The sequence below is a fragment of the Vigna umbellata genome, chromosome 5, assembly GCF_029865625.1.
Source record: "Vigna umbellata cultivar VRB3 chromosome 5, Vumbellata_1.0, whole genome shotgun sequence".
Classification (NCBI taxonomy): Eukaryota; Viridiplantae; Streptophyta; class Magnoliopsida; order Fabales; family Fabaceae; genus Vigna; species Vigna umbellata.
The window spans coordinates 10,009,291-10,028,096 of NC_142169.1; the positions used below are offsets into that span (position 1 = coordinate 10,009,291).

Genomic DNA, 18,806 nt, shown 5'->3' on the forward strand with positions numbered 1-18,806 from the left:
ATCTAACCAATACCAAAGGAAACAAATGAAGACTTTCTTTTTTATGATTTAAAATTCTTTTTTATGATTTAAAACAAGATATATGTGAATAGTAAAAATAATGTCCTTAGAAGACAATGCCAAAGTTAAGTGGGGAAAACGTACAATATATATAATATCCAAATCAAAAGAAAAAAAATAATGGAGGTGACATACCTTTAGGTACTCCAACTATTTTTTCTTAGTACTTGTTGTTGACAGAGCCACTTATTACTTTTGCGTGTCTCTCTACCTTTTTCTATTTTGCTTTTTCTATGATATGGTGTGTATTTATATACACATATGGTAATATTTTTAATTGTGAATTAATTGATAATAAACAAAATATGGAAAGAAATGGTCTTGGTTGTAATATAAATCAAATCAGAAATATATAAGACATTGATTATAATTATTGTCATAACATTGTCAATCATTAGGATCATATCTTTTTTCCTTTAAAAAGAAACAGATGTCGCAAATCGTAGTATAATACCAAGATATTATTTCTAATTATCATCAGGAATATTGCTTATAATTATTGATATAATATTTATTCAAATTATTACCACATTAAAAAATATCTAGAAACCAATATTTCAAAAATATTTTTTAGTGATGTGTTTTATGAAGGGTATAAAAAACAAAGAGGAGATAAAGATATACACAAAACTCTTGGATTCTTGGGCTCTTGGGTTAAAATGAATTTGAAAATTATATATATATATATATATATATATATATATATATATATATACATTTTTGTAAAAAAATTAATTTTTTTTTCTTTACCCACCATTAATTATTATTATTCTTTTTATTTTTTTATTTTTCATTTTTCATTTTTTATTTTTATTGATTTATTTTGAACAAATTGGATCCTGACAATAATAAAAACTATATTAGAGGTCAATAACTTGTTTATATAAAATAGTTTCTAGTTAATATAACGACTAATTAGTTTTTGTTTTTAAAAATGATTATTTTGAATGATTAGTATAATGAAGAAAAAAATTTCACAGAATAAGATTAAATAGTTCAAATTGAGTTTTGGATCAATGGTTTAAGAGTATAATTTTTTCTCTTTAATTTTGAATTTGCACTTTGTTATTATTATTTACAATTTTATTTTATAAATCAAATTAAAAGTCGTTTGAGTCTTGATTTAATTATTAAATACAAATTAGATTGAATCATTTTGACTTAATTTGTATTAGTGGTTTAACTAATTACAAAACAAAATTGAATATTTTCGACCAAAATTTTTAGTTGTTAAAGATAAATCCATAACTAATATAGTTTATGATGGAATTAGTGACCGAAATTAAGTGATGACAAAAACACTAATCAGAAAATTATTTGTGACCGATTTTTCATTTGTTTGCTAATTTAGCAACCGAAATTTTGGTAATTAACTAGTGGTTATTTTTTGACTTTTGTATTTGTTTCTTAATTATTTTTTAATTTGTAATTTTCTTTTTTATTGATAATTATTTAAATAATTATTATTAAGGAATTTTTCGTTGTTTTATTTATTATTTATTATTTTTAATTTGTTATTTTTTATATTTATTAATTATTTAAATATTAATTATTATGTAATTATTTATTTATTTTTTGTATTGATTTCTTATTTTAATTTTAATTTCTAATTTTTTATATTTATTTTTAATATAATTTATTTTTAATATATTTGGTTAATAGAGATGGTTAGAACTAGAGGTGTACCATCTTCTAGACACTCATATAAGTGATTTCATCAAGTGTATACTACATACACCACTCGTAAGAGATATGATAATTATTAAAACCATAAACTAAAAATTTTACACCACATACAATTTTAATTACAAAGTTTAACCTCTTAATAATTTAGTCTTTAACACTTTCACACACCCAATAAGAACGAACATAATTGATTAAAAAATCAATTTAGTGTTATCAAAACTAATAAATGACTTTCTTTTGACTATATCAACTGTTTCCAATGTGGCCTTTGTAACGCTCCAGTTTCAGGGTGTCACGGATTGTATTTAAAATAAGATGTTTCAAAATCCTCTTAATGCAAAAAAATAGTACTAATTAAAAAATTTCTACATTTAAAACATGAGGAATTAAAAAAAAAGTCTTAACTTTACCAAAAATATAATCCAATTACAAAATTCCAAAATTAATAAAATAGACCCAAAACTAAAAATAATCCATTTACATTATTTCTGAAATTTATAACTCAAAACTATAAATAAACCAAGGCTGCTCTCCAATCTCACATCTCTATCATGCATCTGGAGCATATGTTACATCCCTTGCTCCCATATAACTAAGGATCATACAATTATCACAAGACACAAACAACCACAAACAAACAAATATGGGTAAGCTACCACAACACAACCAATAATAATAAAATTTGTACATAGCAAACAAGTACAACTTAATAACAATGGGTCATCTACAACATTATCCTTACTAACTGAATCATTTGTATACCATGATCATCATCAACATCCTCATTAACTATATCACGACTATACCATCAATGTTATTCTTATCAATATCGTCTCCAAACACATTGTCAATACGAATTCCTAATATCATTAAGAAGGACCTTGGTTTGTCTCCTTACCCAACCATACCACCTGTAGCTTCCCCATACAGACCCGTTCATGTCGTCTTGCCCTCACGGCTAAAGGACATGTTTCCCTATCACACAAGGACTAGGCAAAACATCATTCTCGTATACAAAGAATGTACAATACTCGAACGCCACTCTTTTTTTGAACACAAGGCCAAAGAGAACCCTTATCCCGTATCACATGGTAGATAGTCCAAAGTTCAAGAACTACTAGGTACACGATAGACACGTCCCTCTCTTCAAGTGTATACTGCTAACAAGACCTCAACTTCACTTTCAAGGTATTAAAATTCGTAACTCAATATATGTGTCTTCACCTATTAGTTTTATTATATATTTATTTGAACTCCTTTATTTATCTATTATAAATATTACCTTTAAATTTCACTTATTGTTTTTATTAACATTTTTGTCTCTTTCCTTTCAAAGATAAAAATGTCATCAATGGACTTACGGTCCCAGTAGTCCAGAATCGTGAAGGATAAAAACCCAAAAAAAATTGCAAGTTCAGAATACAATTGCAGAAAATCACAAAACGCGAAAAGTAGAAAACAAAACCCCAATTTGAAAACACTAACCCCAAGTCGCATCAACAATATGTTTAGGAGAAAAATTGATTGGTTTTCTTTTGAGAGTGAATCATCCATTTGGGAAAAATAATTTAGGGTTTACTTATCTGAAATTTAATTAGGAAAAAACTGATTTGAATTTTAATTAGGGTTTAGAAAGAATGACATTTAATAAAAGAACCCTAATCCCTTAATTATAATAAGGAGAAAATCCTAATTCCTAATCAATTTCTTAATTATAATAAAATAAAAACCTTAACCCCTAATTTATTTCTAATTATAATTAGAAAGGAATCATAACCCTAATTTATTCATAATTTTAATTAAATGTCAACCTTAAATGCTACTAATATGCCTTTTTAAAATTTTCTCTTCCCAAATTTGTTTAAAAAGAAAAAAGAAACATCATGAATCACCCAATTAGAGCACAAACATCACACCATCTTTCAAAACATTTAAAATTAACAACTGCAAATATCAATAATAAACATAAGGTAAGTTTCCCATACCTTGGTCAATTATAGAGCTTTAATGAAACCAAATTAATCCACCATTGACTCTCTAAGTTTTTTCTATCTTATCAAGAAATTCCTTTCTCCTACTAAAATTCCAATTTTACGATGCTCTATTTTTCTTTCTCTCAATTCTTTATATGTCTCTCTTTTACGCTTTTTCTCTTTCTATTTTTCCTTTAATAAGCCCTCTTTTTTTAATTAAAATCTATTAGAAGGTAACTACCTAGATAATGTTTCCTTAAAAATCTCAACTTTTAAAACATAATTGCTTCATTCAACTATTATCTTTTAGCTTATTTTAAAACACAAAGGGTAAAAGACATTCTTAACCTTAGGCAAAAATATAATTCCATTAAACAAAGGTTTCTCATAAACCTTTCTCCCTGGGATTTGAACTCACATTCATTCAGTCCTAGACAACCATCTCTACCAACTAGCCAACACATCACATTGAGAATATTACACATCACAATTTAACAATCATACAATAACATGTGTTGCACTTATATCAACAAAATAAATAAATAACATAAAAATTTATGTTTAAGTCAAGACTTGAACACATTTCTCAAGTCTTACAAGCTTGAGGCCAATGATTCACTCTACTACGAGAGTCTTGAAGGTTCAAATGTGTGTCCTTATGCCACCATTCGTCTTATTTGTCTGTTCGGTTGAACTTGGAAGTTACCTATAGAAGGTATTCCGATGTCAAAGTCAATAAGACTTGGTTGTTCAAGCAATTAATGAATATTAAATGTCATCACCTACCTCTTTATCTCAAACTTGTATTTATAGATTTCGATATAGGCTTTAGATTAACGACGACCTAATTACAACCCAATTGATTATAATCGTACTTTGTATTAAATTGATATTTGTTAGGGATAATTTCTTTGTAGGCTGATGATTTGGGCTCTTATCGTCGTTGCCGATCTCATAGTTATGCGCAATCGTGTTTGTGTTATGGTTGACTCAGTATGATCGTCTAATCCAAGTATGATCGTACAGTCATACGGTATATCAACCTTATTCATGGGATCTCCAAACACAAAGATTGAGTTACCATCACTTGTTTGTTTGCAAGTGGCTTAAATTCCATTTCCCTCTATGTTTCTAAAATCATATTCCTTCCCAAGGGTTTTGTTAGAGGATCTGTTAGATTTCGTTCTGCCTTCATATAATCAATTACAATAGATCCACTCTTTAGCAACTACTTCATCAAATTATGTCTCAATTGTATATATGTATATTTTTGTTTTTAGCTATAGTTATTAGCTATTTACAATCATAATGTATTTACATAGATGGGGTTGGTTTCATTCTCAGTGAAATTTGTGCTAATTTTTCAACCACTCAGCCTTACTACAAGTCATTTCAAGAGCAAACGACTCATATTCCATTGTTGATCTTGCAATAATTGTTTGCTTGGTTGATCTCCATGTAATTGAACCACCCTCAAGTGTGAATACGTAACAACTAGTGGACTTCGTCTCATATGAATCAGAGATCCAGTTAGCATCATTGTAGTGGGAAATCCACTATATTCAATGACATAATTCATTGAACCTCTTAAGTATCTCATAAGTCATGCAAATGGATCTCAATATTTCTGATTTGGACATTGAGTGTACCTATTTAGTCTACCTACTACATAAGCAATAGCAGGTCTTGAAAAGTTCATCAAATGTAGTAAACTCCAAGTTATCTAGGCATACTAAGGTTGAGAAATAGATTCTCCTTTTTTTTCATTAATTTAAAATTAGCATCATAAGGGGTATTTGCTGGTTTGAAGTCATAATACCCAAACTTCTTAAGAAGTTTCTCAATGTATTGTTATTGGAATAGTAATATACTATCTCTCTTCCTTATGATTTTAACACCTAAATCACATTGACTTCACCCATGTTTTTCATTTCAAATTTTGATCTTAAAAACAATTTAGTTCTAGCAACAATCTCATTAAAGACTAACATGACATCCACATACAAACATTTAATGACATAATAACTATTTTCAGATTTAGCGTGCACACATTTATCAACATCATTAGGTGAAAATTCATTACAAAGTAACACATTATCAAGTGTTTCATGCCATTATTTTAGTGTTTGTTTCAACCCATACAAAGATTTTAAAACTTTACATACTATATTCTCTTGAATAGGTACAACACACCCTTTAGGTTGAGTCATATAAATTTTCTCCTCCAAATCATCATTCAGAAAGGCAGTTTTAACATTGATTTAGTGTATCACTAGCTTATAGATAGTTGTTAGAGCTAATAATACTCGAATAAAGGAAACCTTAGGCATACGGACAAAAGTATCAAAGTAATTTATATTGGGTTTTTGATTAAAATTTTTTGCTACTAAACTTGCCTTATACTTCTTTATCGATCCATTAAGGTTATAGTTTTTCTTAAAGATCTATTTACAGCCAATGGGTCTTGATCCTTTAGGCAAATCTACTAAGGTCAAAGTATTATTTTTCTAAATTAACTCAATTTCAGTTTTAATGGCCTTATCTCATTGTTTTGCACCAAGAGCATTAATAGCCTCTACAAAGCTTGTTCGATCATTATCAACGAGATAAGTATAAAAGTCATATTCAAAAGAAGTTTCCTTCATCTATCTTTTACTTCTTCTCAAATCCTTCCTTACACATGGTAATAGGTTCAAAAGTCTCACTAACCTTTAAGGGAAAAACATGTTCAAAAAAATCAACATTTTTTGCCTCCACTATAGTATTACGCTCAATCACATCACTTTTAAGAACAAGAAACCTATAGGAAGTAATATGTTCAACATAGCCTAAGAATATATAATCAGAGGTTTTAGAGTCTATTTTCATTTTCTTATGATCTGGTAAAATTACCTTAGCTAGGCCTTCCACACTCTTAGATATTAAAGAGTAGGTTGATAAGATTTCCACAACTCATAGGGATTTCTACCAGTTTTCTTATTAGATATCCTATTTTGTAAAAAAACATGGAGTAAGAAGGGTTTCTCCCCAAAGGTTATCAGGGTGCACTAAAGCTAATAAGCATGACATTTATCATTTCTTTAAGATTTTTATTCTTTATCTTGACTACACCATTAGACTCAGGTGAATATGGTGGGTTTATTTCATGGATAATACCTTCTCTAACACAATATTCATTAGACAATACATATTCACCACCTCTATCTGATATAATCCTATTAATTTTCTTATTCAATTGACTTTCTACTTCTATTTTATAAGTTAAAAACACATCAAAGGTTTCATCCTTATGCTTGAATAAGTACACTTTGGTGTATTTAGAATAATCATCTATAAAGGTTACAGAATATTTTTATCGCCTCTAAACATGGTTTTTTTCAAATTAGCTAAATTATGAATTAATCTTAACAATTCAGTTTAACAATAGATAACATGTTTTCTTTGTTATTTTATATTTCACACATAATCCTCTCAATTTTCTACTAGATAACATGTTTTCTTTATTATTTTATATTTCACCACCTCTATCTTATATAATCCTCTTAATTTTATTATTCAATTAACTTTCTATAGTATAGGGCATATGTAACACATTACTCAAGACCAAAGTCTTTCCAGGTATGAGCTTAAGAAGAACTTTTCCATTTTTTTAGGACAAGAATTTTCCTGGAATTACCAAGGTAAACATATTCTTCTTCATCCTCTACACTAGTGTAGGAAGTAAAAGCATTATGTTTGCACATGTGTCTAGTAGCACCAGAGTCTACCACTCACTTGGTCACATTAGTCATTAGATTTATTTTTTAAACAGTCGCAACAATAGTATCTTTTCCTTCAGCTATATTTACTCTAGGAGGATTGTCGTTTTTTTCTTTAACATACATTATGGTGCATGATGGTCCAACTTCCCATATACAAAGCAATTTTTCTTATTCTTAAAAGTGGGGTTAGATTCATTAGGACGAAAATTTCAAAAATTGTTTTTCCTTTTGTGATTAGGTTTATTTTTTTACCTTTTTGGAGCAAGTTTGTTTTTTACCATATTTATTTTGTAGACAAAATTTTGGCCTTTACAGTAACATACATTTTTCTGTTGGTATCTTCAATGATAATGTGTGTAATAAGCTCTGGAAGTGACATTTTTTTGTTTTTGTGTTTCAGTTTTTACTTGTAGCAGTCTAAAACAACGACAATTTCTTGATCAGGAGTCTAAAGCAAACTCATCAAGTATAACTATGTTCTCTACTTTGATATCTTCAAGCAACTTGTGATACTCACTGATTTGAGTATTTATGTCTTAATCTTCAATTATCTCCCAACGGTAGTAATTCCCTATGACGAATCTTTGTCCGATGACATCTTCAACAATATATTTGAGAATCAACGAATCTCAAATGTCTTTTGCTTCCATATAGGAACAATACACATCAAACAAGTCGTTAGACAATGTACTAAGTAAATTTTGTCATCATACTTTGTTTGCATGAATGAAATCTTCAACTTTTTTGAAGGGATATTAGAGTCGGATTTCGAAGACGAGAGGATAGTAGGGTAAAGACACGTTCTTGTCATCATCGGAAGTTCTATCTAGAGACCTCAATTTTTAAACATTTAGGAACGGTCTCGGAATGATCATCTAAGTTCCAAAAATAATGTATCATGGAAAACTTGCAGAACTCATTACAGATAAATGCTTAAGAATAGTAAATCTACATCTCTAAGTCTAAGTAAATGTTTTGTTCATGATTTCGTCAGTTTTTACCCCACTAAAGAAAAAACGGTAAACTATATACAAAGTTATAAATGAAGGAAAAAGGGAAAAGAAAAAGTGGAAAAGAACTCATTGGAAGCTCGAATTTAGAAGAGTGCGTATGCTTCTTCAATAAGCTTAATTTTACTAAATTACAAAATGGTCTGAACAATGACCTGTGACACAATCTAAAGAAAACAACATATAAAAGCCGAAACAAAACGAACACTAAATGAATCAGTTATATACATCAAGTATCTAACAAAAGGAAGCACACCACCTAAGAAAAAGATGAAAGAAAGTATTTTTCTCAAAAGCAGAGAGATAATTGAATGAAGATGAAAAAGAATCAAACACAAGCTTGGCCACCGCCGTCACAAGTGCAACCACCGTTTCCAGAGAGAAGATCACTATTTTGTCTTGGTTTGGTGCTGAGGCAGCAACACATGAGAGCCACCACCAACATAAATCCCCATGCAGAAGCCAAAGCCTGTGCCCAGCTCAAGTAATTCTCCATCAAAGCTTTTACTTTCTTCAAGAACTGTCATGAATGAAATCAATAGGATATGTGGTAGCTATACCCTTTGGGGGAAGAGAGTAATGGTATGAACCTCATGAAGAATAAGATATGATATTATGAGGTTTGAGTGAGACATGATGTCAAATAACATGGGCCAACCTGTGAATGTTACAGGACCCACCTATCATCAGATCTTATTAAGCCACAAGTTTTTTTTTTTCCTTATTGCTTTTCTTTATTAAAAATTATAATGTATGTAAGAGATACTAGAGGCAAAACATTTATAATATACAATTAAGGATAAACTTTATTTGATATATTGAATTGTGAGATCGAATTATATTTAAAAATTATTTCTTAAGATGATATCTTAATTACTTCAAATTTAATATTTGTTATTTATTAAGCTTGTTTTATTGATTGAAATTGATTTTTTTTAATTACTTATTAATATCTAATTATACACTTAAGACATATATATTTCGACATAATAAAAAAATATTGTAGAAATCCACTTCAACTTACATATGGATGTATTAACATTTAAAACCCATAATATTAATGTTTGGAGCTCTTTTTCTTCAGAATTCCTAGTGGACTTTCTTTTATTAAAAAATTGTCTTTGTCTAGTTGTAAAGTAATATTCAGTTATTAAACTATAACAATATATTTTCAATCAAAAATCACTTTAGAATGATAATATTTTAATTAAAAAAGTAGTATAAAATTGTCTTTCCACCCACAACCCGTTAAGTATATAGGGAATATTTTCTGATTAGAAAAGTTTGTGAAGAGTGTATATATCTAGCAATAAAACTTTCTTAACCATATATACCTTTCTTACTCTCCAATTACACGTAATGGTCACAAAAGTTGCACTTCGACTTTATTCAATCACAGTTACTTTATGTTCAAAAAGAAAAATAATGCTTATTTAATAAATTCACCTTTTGAACTTATCTTCCAAATAAATCTTCACACACTTTATTTTCCACCCTAAATTTGTTTTATATATATATATATATATATATTGATTTCTGGTGTACAAAAACATATTAGAATTCGACTCTTGAAGATTGAATTTTAACCTGCGCTTCCTTCTTTATTTTAATTTTTATGATAATTAATTTCTTTTACTTTTGAAAAATATTTAAAAGGAATTTTTAAAATATTGTGATTTTTCGTTTTTAATATAATAAGAAATAAAATTATAATCTTAAAAAAAATTAATATGTGTTTAATCTTTAGTAATTATTTTATTAAAAGAAAAATTATCGTTATAATATTCAATTATTCTTCAAAAAAATTCTTTCATCTTTTAATTTTTTGTTTTGTAAATTTAAAATAATTAATGATTCCTTTAAGTTTAATGTGCATATTAATGTTAGTTTTTTCTTTAATAGATGTATGTGACCATTGCTAAACATTAAAGTTTATAATAAGATTATAACTTTTTTATTTTACTAAAAATAAAATATATTAATATTTATTATATTAAACTTACTATTTACCTTTAATAATAATATATGAGCTAAGAGTTTGTCATTAGAGTAAAATTGTTCAATAGTAGAATATTAACTAAATGACTATGAAGATTAAGTTTTTATTCCAATATTTTAACTTTAAATATTTCATTAATTTTATTACAAATTATAATGACAAAAATAATAATAATAATAATAAATTACTCTCAATTATACTCAATATTCTATTAAATTTATTTACAGTGAAATTATCTTTTATTACGTTCTTTCTCCCTAAAAAAATTAGAATCAATCTCAATATTTTAATTAATTACATTAAATTACTTTACTTTATTATAAATTTTTATTTTTAAAATTTTTTCTACCCTTTTTCTAAGAAAATTGTAAAAGAAAAATAAAAAAAATCAGAAGTTAGCATCAGGAAACCAAATTTTAGCTTTGTTTTTGTGCTGAAAGTCATAATTTACAATTAAGATATTCGAAAGTTGAATTCTAAATTTACACAGTAAACACTTCGAGTTAGAAAATAAGGTGCGGGAAAATCTATTTAGAGAATTTGTTTTATTTGGTTTATTTTGGTAAAACAAAATCTCTCTTTTACTTCTATTAAAAAAAGTTAATCACCTTCTTTGTGATAAGTTGTAACGTGTAAGAGTAATTCTTTAAAAAAGAACTATTTTTTTTATCTATGGTCTGAACACTAATTTGTTTTCTAAATATTAAAAACACAGGTAGACAAAGAAAAAGTAAAAAAAAAAAAACGAAAACTTTAGAAGACCTGTAGGAGAATTTGTAGCCTGACCAGTAATTTTTATTAGTGGAAGTCTTTTACTCAGATAAATCTCCTCGACTTTTCCTTCGAATTAAGAATTTTCCAAGTTAAAAGCTTCTTGTGTATGTTATTTTCCCTTCCTTGTTTGTTGCATTCTATTATTATTTTCAAATTCACTTTTATTTATATTAAAAATGCGTATCATTACGTGATTAATTTAAAATTATATCACAATCAATAATAATAATTATAAACACCAACATAAATCAATCACAAAATAACACTTAAATGGTGTTAAAATATTATAAAAAAAATATTGTCAAGTATCTAAGTATCGTTATCCTTTATTAGCTAACAGATTTTACCTTAGGAATAATTCCAAATAATATACAAGAATTGACAATGGCCTTTTATTAATTATTAACATAATAAAATTAAATATATATTGAATATTATAATAAAATAATAATTTATGAAGTTGAAAATTGAGGATAAGAGAAAAGTGGAAGTGTCAAATTATCATGACCCATATGTTTCCTTCTGATTTACAGAAGAACAAGTAAAATGATCAATAGTCTAAATTGCCCCTTATTATATTAATCTCTAAAGCTATAAAAACTAAATTAAGTTTCTAAAAAATTACAGAATTTTGTTTAAATTCCTGAAGTTATTCTTTTTTTCTTATCTTAGTACTATTCCTCAAGTCCCAAGAATAAAAGTAATTTTAATAACTCTTTTTCATTTGAAGGCAGGTTAGAAATACCTTACCCTCGGTGAGCTTGTGTATGCAACTAAGAAAATAAGGTAACAGCATGTAAACGTAAAACTAAATTATTAGGTAAAAGAGAGTCAATATATGTGATGCATGAACTGATGTTCTACTCATCCACTACGCACTAATGCAAGCAACCATTTTTGCTACCTTAATCAGAATCACAACAATATCAAAATAAAAGAAACATAAAAGAACTTGACGTATCTTATGTCACCAATGTCTAGAGCAATTAAGAACTTTGACAACTAGAATGATGACATTCTCTAGGTTACAGCATGTATCAATATTTCAATGCTTCCTCTAGACATAATAAACAACGTAAACAGTGTACTTTACAAAAGCAAGATTCCTGAAAATTTACAATCTGCTGATAGTTCCAATGGTTCGCAACTTCCTATAGAATGTTCCATTCCAATTAAAGGAAAATACTTCATAAAGCAGCAACACCTACAACATTTATGTCACATCAGTTTGGCAATCAGTGTCAGCGTTACAAAACACTATAGCATGCAAATATGTCGAAACCAAGAAGTTAGAATGTTGCTATTTCAAAAAATAAGGATCACAATAGAAGACATCACAATTATACTACAAAAACGGACACTGCGAAAGGGGCAAGGCATTTGAAGGAAAGAGGAACATGGTTCTAAATAAGTAAATGGATAAGTTTCTTAAGCCGTAACCTGAAGAAATCTTAAAGCTAGCCAAAAGAAATATAAAATTCCCCCAGTTTACACCATATCAGATTAGTAAGCCAAGTTTCATATCATATCCATGACATCTGACCCCTGTTTCAGCCACCAATAAGGGGGGGAAACTCCTCAGTGACTGAACAAAAGTTAAAGAAAATAGAAGAATTGAAATGAAAAACCAAAGGTTAGGCAATCAGACTATTGAGAACAACTTGAGTGCACATATCTCTGGGGATCATAAGTAGTTTATTACTTGTTTAATTTCATACCAAGGATACCAAGGATCTGTTTAGACGAGGTTCTCCACAAAATCCCGTCTAGGGGGAATATAAGAAAAACATGAATTTGACTTCTCCATAGACTAAAATTAGCTTAGCAAAAAATCAGAGAAACTATGAGAGAACTTCTACAAATTAGCTTATGGAGAAGCTAATTCAATTTTTTTTTTCTTATTTTCCCTTCTAGGAGCTTAAAGAGAAGTTCGTCTGAATAGACCTAAGCTTTAGGGGAAGAAAAGTGATAGTAGCATCAGACAGAGAGAGAAGATATTTAAGATCAAGTATGTTTTTAGTACTTTCAAATAAACAAATCGTTTTCTTCAGACCTGAAAATAAAATTGTCTCCTGTTGGCCCCTCATTTATGTAAACATGTCAGGTGTAGTTACTATTTTCATATCAAGGAGCCAAAAAGAAAGTTTCTGTGAAAGAAAAAGACCACATCTGACACATTTTTCATCAAAAGGAGGCTAAAAGGAGATTATTCCACTGATGCACTAAAAGTAAAGATCTCTACATATCTAGGGACTACAAATTGAATCCTCATATGCGCCAACAAAAGGAGTTCATGTCCAGTTCTGAATTTTATGAAGTAAAAAAGAAAGCCTGTTTTACAAGCCTTTGAAGATGTGCAAAATAAATAAATAATAATAACAATACGTAAATTAAAGATACAGAACTAAAGCCATTACATTAATGGTCAAAAACATCCCTATTTATCCAACAATTTTAATAAGAAATAACTGGTAGCTCAACTGCGTCTCATAAATACTAAGAATGCAAAGAAAAAGAAAGGAGATTCTGTAATGCACTCCCTAGAACCTCACCGGCTCTACAATAGGCTCAGTCCTCACTATCTTAAATCTTTCCTAGCTTATGAAACCCAAAACCTTCCCCATACCACCCCTCCAGTCGTTCAGTTATTTTCTCACCTCTCCCATGCAACTCATCCCCCTCCACATAACTAACTCAACTGGCAGAACCTGTCTGGTCTCATGACCATAACCTTAATGTCTCGTGGGAATTACTCCCTTAATTATTGCTCTGAATCTCATTACTATAAGCATCGCTTACAGGTCTTTCAGAAGACCAACCTTTAACTTCCAATATGTATCATGTTTGTTAGACCTATCTTTTGATAGGACAAATTCATTTAGAATGACAATTACTCATCATGTCTTCGATCATGTGATAATAAAAGTATGCGGCTTAAGAGGCTACACTTTCTACCTAACACCTATAATATATAAATCTATTTCTCAATCACTTCAATGTATGTATTAATTATACATGTTCTTCACATAAACATAAAATCATTAAGTATATTAATATGAACAAATGCTAAGGCAGAAAGCACTTACATCAAAGTCCAACAAATTTTATGTAAGCTACAGTTCACTATAATTGCGCCATACTGCACGGAATTCTTCACGGAATGTGTTTAGACGAGCTTTCAAGTTTGGTGTTCTAAAGCTTGCATGTAGGATGGTAGCTGAAAATAGAAAAAGAAATAAACTCGAGAAAATTTCACAACTGCAGAAAAGATTGAAAATTCTCAGTATGAAATGTACCAAGAAGACCAATAGAAAGAGCCCATAAAACAGTCAGGAGACCAGCAGAAACAAACCAAAGGATGAAACTTGCTGCACAAAAAAAGGGGAAAGAATCATTAGAGTGAAAAATATCATACTGATAGCAAGGTTAGACAGCACATCCACATTACAAAAGATTGAAAGAATCCCCATTTCAAAGACTTCATTTACCAGAAGAAAATATCAAGACAAACACCCAACGTGGCCGACCACATATATAAATTGCTCTCTTGGCTGAAGGACGTCCACGAATAACAGGCCTGAAATTCAAATAATTGATAAACATGCACAAACCTCCAAAGTAAAAAGAGACAACATTAGAACATGCTTACGTGAGAGGAGGTCTCATTTTGGCAGCTAAATGTGGTGAAAATTGCCTAACTGTTCTTGTTACCTTCTCACTAAAGGTACCTGCAAAGCTGCATAAAAACACCAATTACATTGATGTGAGAAATATGTGTGTGTGTGTGTGTGTGTGTAAGCACTTCCATAACATAATACTGATGCTGAATGAATGATAACGTCACAGTTAAAATTTCTCAGACTTCTACAGATTTCTAGGATTGAGGGTAGAATTTTTAAAATATTTTACAAATTATCCAAAGGTAAGTATTAATGGCGAAATAATTGCTAATAGCCCATCATCTGAGTATAATAAAATATCTTTAGTCAAACTCAACTATTAGAGTAGCTTGTTGTACTCAACAGCTGTATTATAAGTTATAACCTCATGGAGCTTTTTTCCTTCTTTTTCTGGTAACCATGAAAATAACACAGCTTCAGAAATAATTTTGCATTGCTGTTGAATTCAAATTTCTCAGACTTCTACAGATTTCTAGGATTGAGGGTAAAACTTTTTAAAATATTTTACAAATTATCCAAAGGTAAAATATTAACGGGGGGAATAATTGGCTAATAGCCCATCATGTGAGTATAATAAAATATCTAAAGTCAAACTCAACTATTAGAGTAGTTTGTTGTACTCAACAGCTGTGTTAGTGTTGTATGTTACAACTCCTTGGAGCTTTTTTCCTTCTCTATTTTGTAACCATGAAAATATCACAGCCTTAGAAATAATTTTGCATTGTTATTCTCCTCCTCTATATAGAAGATTAGTGCAGTGTTAGAGAACATAACTTTTTCTTTATATCCAAGTCGAGAACAAAGATACTAACACTATTGTCTCGAGTAGACCCAGAACATACACTAAAATCTAAATTTGATCAAAAGCTCTTGCTTTTCTCCCATACCTACCAACCTTTCCCATCCTGCAGAATAAGACCTATTCATTTGTCTGGTCATGTCACAAAAAGGAAACCAAAATCCAATGTGCCTCCCAAAGATATATGCTAAAACTACTGCGTTGATCAGTGTAAAAATACAAAAGTCACTAGCCTGCTATTACAAATAATGCGATAAAAGAACCTTAACGAAAGCTAGAAGCACAACGATCATGCAATTCATGTCACGTTAACTTTATGGCAAGATTGCTTATGGGTACTGAGAGTGCAGTTAAAGTCAAGCTATGTCATCTAGAAAATAAACCCATATATAAATTTTACCGGTTTACTCCATGCTTCTAATAAGTATGATTCTGCATAAAGATACACTATGAACACTGCAAAGAGAATTATTCAATATTCTACCAAAGGCAGCTCAGAATTTCCTTAAAACAACAACCACCCACAAAATATGGCATCTGTATCGTATCTGCCTAGAAGTAAATGGGATGAGTCAATATAGTAGTAAATTATTAGGGTGCTATTGGAGGCTCACATTAACAGTGTGCCAAGAGGGAAAAACATAAATCGAAAGTGTTCAGATTAATTTGGTTTTTAAATGGCATCAAATGCATTAAGCTCTAAAGTCATATAAAACCTGCCCCCTAAATACCACAACCCTTACCAAAATGTTTGAAAAATCAAATAAAATTCAAAATCAATCATCTACAACAATAGACAAAGATAGTCATTAACACAGCTTACCTGTCATTCAGAAAAGCAATGCTGAGTGCAGTAAGAAGTGCGGCTACAATAGCAAGCGGCCTCCGAAGAAATCCCAATACTACAATTCAAAATGCTAAAAATGAGAGAAGCCATCTCCAAATATCATAATTTCAATAAACAGTATCCATGAAGCCCACTTACTGAGAACAGACACAATCAAAAGGAAGTAGTTGGTCCGGTAGCTGCAGCAAACAAAAACACAACCATCATTACCATTTCCCAGCCCCATAATACCTCTACTCTAATAATCCAAACCACAATATGTCAATAACAAGTCATCCCCAAATTTACAAAACACTATCCTATTATTAATCATCACATCCTCGTAACTCGAAATTCATCACGGAACCTTAAAAACAGAATAAAATAATTCCATAACGTGATCAGCCGTAAAACGTTTAAACAAGGCCAAAACAAGGAAAGATCGTAAAAAAAGAAAACATGCAAAACAAAAACAACACGTAAAGGAAAATAAAATTCGTTGGGCTGAGCATCCGGTTAATCGAAAAATATGAAAATTGATGAATTATTGGGAGATAACGATGAAATTGAGAGGGTTGGGAAAGAGGAGGGACGGTACTAGTAGAGATTGCATTTGAGGCGGCTGTTCCATTTGGAAGAAGATCTGGGAACGGTAAATCGAGAGAAGAATTCCGACAGCGGGCGCGGCGGCGCCGACCAATCGACCTCGCGGAGAGCGTCGATGAGATCCTCAGCGGTGACGTTTCCCCAATCCATTATTCTCCCTCACACACACACTTTCTCTGATTGACGAAGAAAAAGTTTGTTGGAAAAGGAATTGAACGGAGGACGAAAGGAAGAGGAAGGAAAGTAGGAAAGTGCAAAGGAGTGAAGAAAAGGGAAATGAAGCTTGCGATTTTATTTTCTAACTTGTCTTCCTTCTTGGGTTTTGTTTGGTCTCAAAATGAAAATATACAAAATAAAAATTGTCTGAGCCCGGGTTCGAACCGGGGACCTCTAGTGTGTGAGACTAGCGTGATAACCAACTACACCACCCAGACAACGTTTCCTATGCGATATGTTTATTAATTCTTATTTTGTTAATCATTTTAATAAAAAAATGAAAACATGATATCGTTTTTCAACTTTCCTTTTATTATTTAGTTTATATACAAAATGAAAAAATACGTCATAAAGTTCGGGTTTGAACCCGAGGCCTCTAGCGTAAAAGCCAACTACAGCAGCACCCACAACCGTGAACAACAATCAAATTTTTTAATTAATTAATATTAAAACTAAATATTTTGAAATCTTGAATGAAAACTAGATGTGAAAATTGTAATATGCTGTATTCGGAATAACTTTTCATTCATAAAAATAATGTGTATATTAATTTGAAATTATAAGTTATTAAATTTAATCTTATGCTTTACATTTTCATAAAAAAACCTAAAATTGCGAAAAACAAAGTTTATTTCAAAAATACTCTTAATAACAATTACTTTTTATTCTTTGGGTGTATTATGTTTATCCTTTTTCCTGAAGACTAAAATAATATATTAAAAATAATATTACTTATCATTATCTCTCCCCATAACTATTAAGGATTGTCATTCCTATTAGGTCATAAACTCAAGAATCTACATTCAGTAAAAAAAAAATCCCTCTTAGGGTTTTTTAAACGCATAGAAATATCATTTATTAAGTTTAATGTAGTTGATTTCATTATAGATTATAAAACTAAGTTTTTCTTCTAAGTGCACAATTAAGTAATGTTTTCATTTTAATTTTATTATATTAAGTCATAGCTTTAGTTCATTAATATGTGATGAAATATGTGTGTGCTAAAAATAAAAATAAAATATTAGTTACACGTAATTATTGTTAATTACCTTGATTTAGCCTAACCAGTCTAAGAAATGGCAAAATAAAATAACAAAAAAATAGGTGTTAGAAAAAAATATCCAAAATTTTAGACTATATGAAATTAGTAGAAGTAAAAAAAACAATTAACAAAAGGGAGAAAAGTGTGTAACACTATGTAATTGAATTATAGATTATATGTGTGCTTTGTTGGTTTATCTGTAAACATGAGATTATGATATTGTGTTCCATCATAGTCGGGGAGGTTGTAAGACTCTGAGGTGAATTTGAGTTTTTCCACCATTGTTGAGGAGGTTATAGGACTCTTATATGAGTTTGAGTTGTTCCATTATAGCTTAAGAGGTTGTAGTACTCTAATGTGAGTTTGAGTTTATT

At 29.7% G+C, this 18,806-nt stretch overlaps 1 protein-coding gene and 1 non-coding gene across 2 annotated transcripts; both read right to left on the reverse strand.

Moving 5' to 3' along the window:
* Nucleotides 1-12,060: 12,060 nt before the first annotated feature.
* LOC124819637 (PRA1 family protein A1-like) lies at nucleotides 12,061-17,481 on the reverse strand. The gene is made up of 8 exons (XM_047291191.2): nucleotides 17,167-17,481; nucleotides 16,728-16,768; nucleotides 16,566-16,644; nucleotides 14,913-14,999; nucleotides 14,752-14,840; nucleotides 14,560-14,631; nucleotides 14,350-14,480; nucleotides 12,061-12,467 (listed from the first exon to the last, which is right to left on the reverse strand). Exons 1-7 carry the CDS (start codon nucleotides 17,322-17,324, stop codon nucleotides 14,377-14,379), a joined length of 630 nt encoding a protein of 209 aa, XP_047147147.1. The 5' UTR covers nucleotides 17,325-17,481; the 3' UTR covers nucleotides 12,061-12,467; nucleotides 14,350-14,376.
* Nucleotides 17,482-17,534: 53 nt separating this feature from the next.
* Nucleotides 17,535-17,608, reverse strand: TRNAV-CAC (transfer RNA valine (anticodon CAC)). The gene has a single exon. It is a non-coding gene; the product is annotated as a tRNA-Val (tRNA).
* Between the last annotated feature and the right edge of the window lie 1,198 nt (nucleotides 17,609-18,806).